This window comes from Pinus tabuliformis, chromosome 8, assembly GCF_031772625.1.
Source record: "Pinus tabuliformis cultivar Carrire ecotype Pingquan chromosome 8, CPIR1, whole genome shotgun sequence".
NCBI classification, from domain to species: domain Eukaryota; kingdom Viridiplantae; phylum Streptophyta; class Pinopsida; order Pinales; family Pinaceae; genus Pinus; species Pinus tabuliformis.
In genome coordinates, this window is record NC_142294.1 from 700,609,790 (window position 1) to 700,622,011 (window position 12,222).

The following is a 12,222-nucleotide window of genomic DNA, read 5'->3' on the forward strand; positions in this document are numbered from 1 at the left end:
ATCACATTTCAGTTTTTAACCAAAGTTTAAAATGGGCTATTTCCATTTATTAAATTTTAACCAATGTTTTAAAATTGACTTCTTATTACAAACTTCACGTGTTCCGATGTTATTTTGGGGCGGATAGGTTTTTTATCCAATGTTTCGTAAGTGAACTTCTAACAAGTTTTTTTATGCAAAGTTTTTAAAATGGTGGTTGAGCAAGTGTTTTTAACTAAAGTTGCATGGGTGACTACCTCTCTCATTTACACCTGCCCATTGTTTACACCTGCCACCATCCAAACCACTATAGTTGACACCTGCCAAACGACCACCGTTAACGTTTTGTGGGTGTAATCCGCGATACCAAGTGAGGTCCATGGAGGAGCAGAAGATTGGAAGCAGGACCATAATGGTGGCCATGAATGACACCGAGAACAGCTACAACGCTCTGCAATGGGCTGTTCACAAAAATAGAATCATTCTGCTTCATGCTCAGCGCCATTCAATTTTCCCTCTCGCAGTCACGCCGGATTCAATTTCCTATTCCACAGACGCAAGTGTCGGTCAGTGTCTTCTGGTTTATTGATTGAAAGGATTTTAATCTTTTTAGCCATAGAATGAGCGTGTTGTGTTGATTCATCTCAGAATTTGTGATGGATTTTCATCTTCAAGTGAAGTGCTTAATTCTGTTTTTGATTTATCATTAGAGAGGCCAGATTCTGATTGCAGTTTGGCATGAGCAAGCTTCATGTTGTCACCAGTTGCGTTCAGGAATTTGGAAGACAGAATCAAGATATCTATGGAGAAGATTCAGAACAAAGCAATTATGGTATTCAAAGCTAAAAATGTATGGTTTACTCTCGATCTATATATATTAGAAAGAATTTAAAAAGTTGCCTTGAATGATTCCAGGGTTAGTTCAAAACTAAACTAATTTAGTTTTAATGTTGACTTGAATAGTAGTATTGGAAGCCCTTTCCTGTAATTGTTGGATGAATTTAATCAGAACCCTCTAAACCTTGCATATACCCATGTATATGCTTGAAATATTAAATATAAAGTTGTTTTTCATTAAAAAATATTAAAACCCCTTCAGTTATGAATGCAAAATAAGTTGGAATTTTGGCTTTCTGCTCATGATTTTACCATAGATATTAACTAGATCATAGATATGGGGAAAGACCTTACCTATATTCAACCCTATGCAATTTCGAAATTTGGCATTGAAGCCATAGCGTCCGCGGTTGAGAGACTGAAAGCTAGAAGGCCAACAGGAAGGAATTGGAATGAAGAACCATGAAACCGCTTCATTTTGGTGTGGCCGCTTGCAATTCCTATGTTGTTTCCAGTCTAGATGCCAGACCATCGCTTCCACAATGTGTTTTTGGTTTGAAAAACTGAATCAGAAAGCGTTGGGTTGTTGTCGGTTCCCCTGAGAGCTTTGGGTTGTTGTTGGTTTACCCCCTCTCTCAACAGAAGCAGCTAATTAATCCTCTCCCCCAGTCCCCAGCTTGCCTGAGATAGTTGGATTGAAGCTATGTTTAAGGCAACTAGTTTGACGACCTCTCTCTGGCTTCAGAATTATGAATCTCATTCTCAAAATGTGTTTCGTCTTTCTGGTGTACCCTATAGCTCATATGGCAAGTCCTGGATGCGCATTAGGCACAGGCTGCATCCCCTGTTCTCTATATAATTCCTCGTCACAACAAACTCACCAGAAAATATTATTCACTGGATATCAAAATCGTGCTTGCCTTAGATTTCAACCTATAAATGCAGTTCCATGTGTTACCTAAATAACTTGAATATTTTGCCGGGTGTTCATATGCTGTGGCAAATTCATTAAGAAATATTCGTTGGCATTGGAAATATTAAAAAAAGTGGTTGATTAGTAGTTGAAGTCTTCGATGGAAGAAATTAGGTATAGAGTACTCTTTTGTTCCAACTTTTCATGGTTTAACAGGTGTTAGCAAATTATAAAGTATGATTAATTAACTGACACATTAGCCTCTTTGTATATATTCCGACTAATAGCAATAAAACAGAAATTAATTACATATATACCTAGTAAACAATCTCTGTCTATTTTATAGCTTTCGTTGCCATTAAGATTTCATTCATATCTCTATCTATTTATAACGTTCGTCGCCATTAATATTTCATTCCAGGACGGATATATAACTGCGCGCACAACTCTCCCTGACAGGCAGAGCATTAGCATTCATCTGCCTTCAATAAATTTCTTGTCAGCACCACCATCGTTTGACATTATCAATCTCTTCTGCATTAAAATTTTCGAATTGAAAGGCAATTCCATCGTTTTCTTCTTCAGTAAAACCAGAAGTAATTACAGTACAGAGAACAGAGGAAACAAGAGATGTAAATAAGTAGACCAGTGCTGACGTTGGTGATCATGCAGGCCAGATTAGCAACACAGATAATGGGAGAAAAAACACTGATCAATTTGGGGATGGGGATGTTGACAAATTAGCGGAAGAACGAGGAAACAAGAGATGTAAATAAAGAGACCAGTGCTGGCGTTGGTAATCACGCAGGTCAAATTAGCAACACAGATAATGTGAGAAAAAACATTGATCAATTTGGGGACGGGGATGTTGACAAATTAGCGGAAGAATTCATTGCCAAGTTCCATCAGAAATGGGAAACGGAGTGACTACGATCACTGGAGCACTACCAGGAAATGCTTAGGAGAGGAGTCTTATTATATCTGTATAATATTGGGATATATCATATGCAATATATTTCTTGGAAAAACCCATACAACATATTTATATCATTCTTCAGGGCCGATGTCAACTCTATGTGTGTTCAAAAACATTGAAATAGCGTGAAGTCATGGTCTTCTACCAGTAAATGTAAATATATAGTGTCGTTAAAATTAGGTTTATAGTATTAATGGAGGGTTTATTCTTGATTTAATCATTGTTTCAACTTTAATCATTGTTTCAACCCCTGTAAATTTCTTAAACACTATCTTTTGAACATCAACATCTTGGCTGATTGTTGATTATTTGTGTAAAGTTCGAATACAGATTGTTTGGATCTATCCAGAATTAGACTTCCCTCCAATAAAATATTTTGCTATCAAATTTCTAAAAGGTGAGATAGATAATTCTTTTACTATGTTTTGCTATTATTCTCTTTGCACAACGCTAAATTTTAGTGTCTTTAAAATCATCATTTTTTTATTACTTGTCATAAACTGCATTTTGAGATAGACAATTTTGAATTCTTGTCATAAACCATTTGCTTATCTATCCCTATTTAGATCTAAACTCTTTAACTCTTCACTCCGCATGGCATTATGAAATATTAGATTTCATGTGTTATATAGAGGAAACTGGGTGTGGCATTATATAAATCACAAAAGTTAATCTGTACAAAAGTACAAAAGTTAATCTATGCAATAGCATTCAAAAAAAATTCAAAATTTTGTGAATCGCAAAATAAAAGTACAAAAGTTAATCTATGCAATAGCATTCAAAAAAAATTCAAAATTTTGTGAATCGCAAAATAAATCTTGAAAAAATTTTAAAAATTTTAAAATTATGTAAATCACAAAAGTTACTCTATACAAAAATTAATCTATGCAATAGCATTCATTGGAATCGCAAAATAAATCTTAGAAAACATTTTAAAATTTTTAAAATTATGTAAATCACAAAAGTTACTCTATACAAAAATTAATCTATGCAATAGCATTCATTGGAAGGCCTGCCTTAAATCAGTACAGTGGTCCATGTGAATCACAAAACGTCATTCGAAAGCCTTAATCTATGCAATAGCATTCATTGGAAAGCCTGCCTTAAATCAGTACAGTGGTCCATGTGAATCACAAAAGGTCATTGGAAAGCCTTAAATCAGTACACTGGTCCATGTGAATCACAAAAGGTTAATCTTCACAAAAGTTAATCTTGACAATCGAATTCATTGGGAAGCCTTAAATCTGTACACTGATCTTACTTTTGAACACTTCAAAGTGCAGCCAAGAATAATCTATAGTGGGCTGGTTTCACCAATTTACAATTTACTATTTCAGTTTGCGGTTTCACCAATTTACTATTTCAGTTTGCTTTGCCATCTACTTTCTTGGAAATTGGGCCACCTTTTAGCGGCAAATTTACGAGGCCAGCTTTTAATTTATTATTTCAGTTTGCTTATCTTAGAATAACAAAATACAACAACCTTCTCTTTATTTTTGAATACAGAATATACCTTCTCTCTATCTTAGAATACGGTACCGAATACACCTTCTCGCTATCTTAGAATACGGAATACAATAGTTATATCTCCTACAAAATACAATAGGTATATCTCCTATCAAACTTCCTGATTCTCTTATCAAATTAGCAGGGACTACCACTGTGTGCACTCCTTGTTATTATCTTGATACCACTTGTAATATTAACGCTATAGTAACTTTGATTTTTTTTTATAGGTATGTTTCACAATAACCAAATATAATATTTAAGTGTTTGAGAAAATAGAGATCAATTACCAGTTATGTACTTGTAATCATAGATTAATAATAATCACATTAAGTATGGGGTTTTTGTAGTGAATTATATTAGATATCATTTTTGGGATTCAATTGCGTTAAGTAAGTCATTCATCTATGACCATTTCATATGAGGTAGTCATAACTCACTAATTTCTCATGATTTTTGAATAGTCCACTTAGCACTCATTGCATTGGGTGATGCTCACAACGGTGAAGAAATGAGATTGAAACTAGTGAAATGAATCACATAGCGTCAATTTCCATGAGAGGTAGTCGTAATTGACTAATTTCTCATGATTTTTTACCATTTCAATGAAAGGTAGTCGTAACTGACTAATTTCTCGTGATTTTTGAATAGTCCACTTAGCACTCATTGCATCAGGTGATGCTCGCAGGGGCGAAGAAGTGAGATTGAAACTATTGAAATGAATCACATAGCATCAATTTCCATGAGAGGTAGTTGTAACTGACTAATTTCTCGTGATTTTTGAATAGTCCACTTAGCACTTATTGCATCGAAGTGAGAGTGAAACTAGTGAAATGAATCACATAGCATCAATTTCCATGAGAGGTAGTCGTAACTGACTAATTTCTCGTGATTTTTGAATAGTCCACTTAGCACTCATTGCATCGAAGTGAGATTGAAACTAGTGAAATGAATCACATAGCATCAATTTCCATGAGAGGTACTCATAATTGACTAATTTCTCGTGATTTTTGACCATTTCCATGAGAAGTAGTCGTAACTGACTAATTTCTCATTATTTTTTAATAGTCCACTTAGCACCCATTGCATCGGGTGATGCTCACATGAGTGAAGAAGTGAGATTGAAACTAGTCAAGTGAATCACGTAGCATCAATTTCCATGAGAGGTAGTCATAACTGACTAACTTCTCGTGATTTTTGAATTGTCCACTTAGCACTCATTGCATCAGGTGATGCTCACAGGGGTGAAGAAGTGGGATTGAAACTAGTGAAATGAATCACATAGTGTCAATTTCCATGAGAGGTAGTCGTAACTGACTAATTTCTCGTGAATTTTGAATAGTCCACTTAGCACTCGTTGTATCGGGTGATGCTCACAGGGGTGAAGAAGTGGGTTTGAGACTAGTGAAATGAATCACATAGCATCAATCATCACTTCCAGGGCTTGCCCCTGGTAACCAGGACTTCCCGGTAGGTCATCCATCCCAGATCGCATCTGGCTCAAGTGCGTTTAACTGTGGAGTTTTCCCCACAATCAACCCACTTAGATTGCTACCCCATTTGCAAAACCTTAACAAGTATTGTGCCTCATGTACCATTCAAATAGAGTTATATAATTCCAAATTTAACTTAACCTAAAATTTGGGAATTTTACCATTTCATGATGATACACCAACAAATTATCGTCAGGAATAAGTACACACCCGACATTTAAAAACAAAAAGGGAATTTCCACTGAAAACCTTCCAAAACATCTTGTGACATTTTGTAATGGAGAAGATCTTCCTGCACTCACAACCATGAATTCAATGAAAAGATACATCGGTATCTTTTGCCCATGATTCAAACTCCACCATTGCAAGGATGGATAGAGGAGGGTGAAAGCATATTTGTACGATTGTTTATGAGTTGAATCTTGGCCAAGATGCCAGTTGAAAAGGATTGACAGTCCGGGGAAGGTGGATGTCGCCCACCCAGAGAAAATTTGTGGGTGGATGTCGTCCAATGGAGAAAATTTGTGAGTGTATGATATAATATAATGATATAATTCTTCCATGTCTTCCAAGTAGTCTTGATTTGATTTTAAAGGTTTGATTTTATTAAAGGAATCCAATCTGTAAGCAAAGATTAATGTCTGTATGGTTTAAGGACACATAAGAGACTAAAGATTAAAGTTTTTTATGGTAAATTTTTTTGTGGTGAAAAAGGTTTTATGATGCGTGAAATAAAGTTGTGATGATTAGTTGGTATGTATTAAAAAAAAATTGTTGGCAAAAATCAAATGATGCAGAACCACAAAGAATAGTCCAATTATTCAATAGATTATTGTGACCCGTCGTGCTCTGGGAGCATTAGTCACATGTAGTTCTTAATAAGGTCAAGGTGGTGTGACTCGTCATGCTCCAAGAGCATCAGTATAGGTTATTTTATAAGGTCAAGTTGTAGAATTGTTTGTTGAAGACATTCTATATCCAGAATGTTATCCTAGATAACTGATGAAGGTTGCAGAGGGTCGTGGATTCACAGATGGTGGCAATTCCATAGGATGGTTCAGTATCGAGACTGGCCCGTTGCGCTCTGAGAGGTTGAGAAGCATCAATTTTGCAAAGCTCATCAACGATGGTCAGAGGCAGTTATGTTTTAAATGGAGGTCAAGTGACAGCTCGAAGATGTGGTGGTGAAAGAGTGGTGTTTGCAAGATTCTAGAGTGGATGTGGGTGTTGATGATAACCATATCAAACAAATCTGAAAAAGATTTATTTATTGTTATAATGTGGGTTTTTTATATTTTCTACATGTAAGCATTAAGGGAGGGTGTTGGAAGTAATGCTTCCATGTTGTCCTGAGTTGTATTGTGCAAGTTCGTAGGTTAATAGGTGTACTAGCCATTTTTAGTGATCTAGATCTACCATTCTGGAATCTAAAAAGATCATGTATTCCTATATATGTAATGTCCATGAAATTAATAAGAAATATAGTATTTGATGTTGTGTTTAATAAATCTCATTGCTTTCTCTCTATTTTCTAATAATAATCTTTTTTTTCTTTTTTTGATTTCATCATCCTTGTTTAGAAAGAAAGAAATTGATTGTGAAAACATAATAACTCAAACACGAATGAGAAAACATTTACTCAACAGATTTATAAATAAATAAAACACATAATATACACTTTACATTGAAATTAATTGCTCTTATTTCCTCAATGTTTCAGAGGTTATATTAATGACCTTTTTCTCTCAAAATATACAACAAAAATTAAGTTTTTGAACAATTTTAGTATCCATGCATCCAAAAAAGGTGAAGGAAGCAAATTCGTCACTGTCATGTGTAGCATTTGGAGCTACTATAGAAGAAGTAGATGATGTTTGTCTTATTCTTCTTCTCCGGTCGGAGTCGTGGAACAAGCCTCAAAAAGTCGAGCTGTCACTTTCACCTTCAGAGGCCTTCATCTTCACTTTCGAGGAAGATGTGGAAACAGTAGAGGCAGTCGAACATTTGGTCTAAAGATGGATTCACTTTCATTACCAAGACCTTCGGTGATTGTCTTGGCCATTATGTAGCAGTTTTCCGTTGATCTTGATTCAATGTCCTTCAGCCTGTCCTTGTAACGACATCAAACCTGCCAGTAGTAAAACTTTGCATTAAGAAATTGTTTGAAACTCCACTTAGTAATCAGAGTTTTCGGAATTTTTTTTCACCGGGCTTTACCTTCAACACAACTTAGAGGTTTCTATGTGGAAAATCTTCTGGCAACGACACCCAGAGACATGAATAAATCATAGCCATCGGTTCAAAAGTCAACAAATCTTCTGGCAACGACAGCCAGAGACATGAATAAATCATAGCCATTGGTTCAAAATTCAACAAACCTTCTTCCACTTTTTATATATATATATATATATATAATTTATGTCAATTCTTCTTCTTCTAATGTAACCATTGTTATTATTATATTTTTCAAACACACGCATTTACTAAACGTGACACAAACTGTAATAAAATATGTGACTGTAAAATTACACTAAAATTATTGTAGGTTATAACGCAAATTAATTTCATCTTTTGCCTTTATGATTCAAATTTTATAATGCAAATGAAAATGAGAAACCTGTGAGTAATTCAAACAACCATGGAGAAATTTGACAGCGGTCTGCTTTCGATGGTGGTCGCCGATGCTTGTCAATGGCAGCTCTAAATGGGTACAGGGATTAAGTCTAAGATATGGCATTACTGCATGGCTCATATTATTACAAATATTGTAAGAAAAACAATTTCTAAACTCGGGTACTTGGAAATCCGAAGATCAAATCAGCGGATACACAATATGTTTATCGGATGGACGATCCGCAGAGAAGGTATGTTGTTTATATTTCAAGTAAAAATAAAATATTTTTTAAATAGAAAAAATAAAAATTATAATATATTTACTTAATTTTAATTAAAAATATCAATAATTTTTATTTCATTATTATTATTGGATTTGTTGTTGATATTATAACTTAATGTTATAAAAATATTTGATTTATTGTCAATTATAGATAAAATAATTAAATGTATTTATATTAATTTAAAAAAACATAAGTAATTAGAAGTAAAAAGAAATGACTAAAATATTTAAACTTTATATTTTTCAAAATTGTTTCAACACTTGATTTAAATAAAATATTTAAAAATCTATATTAATATGTTGAATATAATATATAGAAAGAAAATGTTAAAAGAAAATATTTTAATGTTGTAAATAATAAAATATTCAATAAAAGAGTAATTGAAAGATGCTCTAAAAGTGCTCGTGTTTGGTTAAGAGTTCATCTTCCTAAAACTTAACCTAACAAATTAACTAACTACCCAAGATGTAGAGATATTTGGCAGGAGTGAAAGTTTGTCCCCTTATAGACCACCAGTGGGTCATTCTAAGTGGGGCGGTTTTCCTTGAACAAGGGTAATGAGTTGGAAAATTAATAGCCCAAGACCTAGAGAAATTTGGCATTTGGCAGGAGTGAAAGCTTGCCCCCTTATGGACCATGAGTGGGTCATTCTAGGTGGGGTGGTTTTCCTTGAACAAGGGTGATGAGTTGGCCTCCATTAGCTTATGCTAGTTTGAAAATTGAGTTATGATAGGTGTGGCTCTTGCTTTGACAAATATGTTATGGTAGATTTTTCTCAGTGTTCAAAAAAAAATAAAAGATAGAAAATAGAATAATAAATATCAAGTACTTCTTAATAATAATAATTAGAGGAAGATGCATAATTCATCCAATTTCATAACATTTAAAAATATTTATAATAATAAAAAAAATCAATGTGAGTCATCAATAAAATATTTGAATATGCAAGTTTAAGTAATATTAGGGTATATTTTACAAATATATGAACAACAAAAAAATCATTTTAATGAAGACAATGTAATGAATGGATAAAATGTTTCTATACACATGTTATGAGTAGGCTTAATTGTTAAGAACATGTGTTTCCTCTTAAAAAATCATAGGTTCAAAAAAACCAAAAAAAGATAAAGTATATATACCTTGTTAAACTTAACAATCAAATTTAAACAATTAAAAATTATAAGATATATGATCTATATAACATCAAAAATACAATTTAAATTAAAAATAATCATTTTATTATATTATATATATGTTTTTTTTCAAATTTCTCATCGAAAAAAATCTCAAAAAAAAAATTGATCCCTATAGAAACATGCTACTACTTTGGCGAAATTCTCAAAATTCAAATAATCACTTGAATGGGATTAATACACATTCCAATGTGCATGGCCATATTGCGATGGGTTCATTCGGATGAGTTGATTGGTATCCACGCATTTCCCAGTGGAACATTGGAATCGGCTCATCGTCCATATGCATATGGACGTATGGGTTCCGCACAGTAATGGAAATTCCAGATAGAAGCATTAAATTGGATGGATAACGTTTTCCTGTTGGTCCGAAGACGCTCGCCGGATAGCCTGATGTGAAGAAGGGCAGTCCGAACTGTAATATATCTTCGTACAGCGATGAGACAGTGATCTTACCCGGGGTTTTCCAGACAGAAATGATACGAAAGGTGCACTTTCAGCTGCCTAAAACATCATGATGAAGACTGCGTAATCTTTTTTGATGCAGCGATAGCCCAGTCACCCCACTTCAGGTTCTCCAATGGAAATGACACGAAATTCACGAAACAATTGTACAATAAGATGAATTCATGTTGATATTTCATAGTTAAGTTTTTATATTAAACCCTAATATTATAAAAAACCTAATATTCACGTGCATACGGGCCTGTATTACACAGATTAATAACATAGGTGCCCCTCTTTTGTCCATGTACAGAGGCTGGGAAAAATGATGACAGTATTCAAAAGACGAGGCTGTCTGATACATGTCGACATATGCGTAAAAACCCTAAATCCTATTGAAGGGTGTGTAGAAAGAAGTTTCCAGAGAAGTTCCCCGGTATATGGGATAGCCTTTGAAGGATGGGCTATCCGGCCTTTTGAGGATGTCCCATTTCCAAATAAATGCAGCTGAGGAGTTGGAGGGAACATCATTAACAATATAACTCTTCATATTTAATAAATTCTTTGTTTTTATTGGTTTTTATTGACGAGAAAAGTTTGTTCTACAGTTTAGTATGAGCTTAGTATAAAAGATGTGAAAGTAGTTTATACATGTTTTTTTAAATAAAATACATCTTAAATAAAAAAAATAGACTATAATTAAAAAAATGAATTTACTGTATATTTGAAGTATTTTGATGTAAAAAAAATAAAAAGTAAAAAAAAGTGTGAGTAAGATATTCAAATCTTATACATTAATTTCGTAGAAGGGAAATATGTAATATGTCTCTCTTAAAATAAAAATAAATTACATTCTAAATAGAAAAATAATATATATTATATATTGTTTAAAAATATCATGTATATATCCTGAAAAATATATGTTTTTATAACTAAAATGTGGTCTCAATATTTTACACTTTGGTTCTCTATTTGCTCTATATAACATTCAAAAATATAATTTAAACGATGAAAAATTACACATTGTAATTGTGGTCTCAATATTTTACACTTTGGTCCTCTATATGCTCTATATAACATTAAAAAATATAATATAAATAATGAAAAATTACACATTGTATTTTGTACTCTAAAGAATATTTTGCAAGTGAAGAAATTTTATCTCTCAGCTGATGAATAATATATATTATTCGTGCTTAAGATGGATCTTACTTTAATCGGGTATAAGGGGAATGTGTAAGTATGTTTCTTTTCAACTTGGAGTTGGCACATGTCCCTCTTAAAATAAAAATAAAATACACTCTAAAAAGAAAAATAATATGATTATAATAAAAGAATTAATATGCTGTCCATTTAATATGCATTTAGAGTAATTAGAATTATGTTTAAACCATTTTATTTTGTTCCTATAAATATTTGGATTTACAGGTTATATAAAATATTTTATGGACTTACAGATTATATAAAATATTTTAATGTCAATTATATATATATAGATATATTATTTTAAAAAAATGTGTATATGAAATGGTTTCAATATTTTGCAGTTTAGTTTTAAAAAATACAATTTAAATAATAAAAATTTACATATTATATTTTGCACTCTAAAATATTTTATTTGCATATTGTATTTTGCACTCTAAAATATTTTACAATTAAAAATTTGATCCCTTATTGATTAAATCTATACTTAAGATTAATCAATACTTAAGATTGATATGTACTGATTGATAGATATCCAACCATTGCTTGACAAATTATTTTTAAATCGCTTGCACAAGCAGCTTCGTATAAATCATCGTGTTAAAAGTTGAAACATTCAGAGCTGTCTGATTGATAATCATAACAATTTGACCCAAAAAAACATATATTCATGTTAATAGTCATATCATATTGACTTGAAAAAAAAATAAAGCCTTCGAATCTCGCTAACTCAGAGTTTACACCCAACTTAAGCCCTGAAAATTTTGCGTAACTGACAGAA

At 32.7% G+C, this 12,222-nt stretch overlaps 1 protein-coding gene across 1 annotated transcript; it reads left to right on the plus strand.

Moving 5' to 3' along the window:
- The first annotated feature begins 212 nt into the window (after nucleotides 1-212).
- LOC149237542 (uncharacterized) lies at nucleotides 213-2,786 on the plus strand. The gene is made up of 3 exons (XM_089366838.1): nucleotides 213-545; nucleotides 712-829; nucleotides 2,151-2,786. The coding sequence occupies exons 1-3, from the start codon at nucleotides 359-361 to the stop codon at nucleotides 2,161-2,163; spliced, it is 318 nt and encodes a 105-aa protein (XP_089222964.1). The 5' UTR covers nucleotides 213-358; the 3' UTR covers nucleotides 2,164-2,786.
- Nucleotides 2,787-12,222: the final 9,436 nt, after the last annotated feature.

Excerpts from the sequence above, each read along its gene's own strand:
- LOC149237542 (XM_089366838.1), top strand. The coding sequence starts at position 359 with ATGGAGGAGCAGAAGATTGGAAGCAGGACCATAATGGTGGCCATGAAT. Across the intron at positions 546-711 it reads TTCCACAGACGCAAGTGTCG|TTTGGCATGAGCAAGCTTCA; the intron begins GTCAGTGTCTTC and ends TTCTGATTGCAG.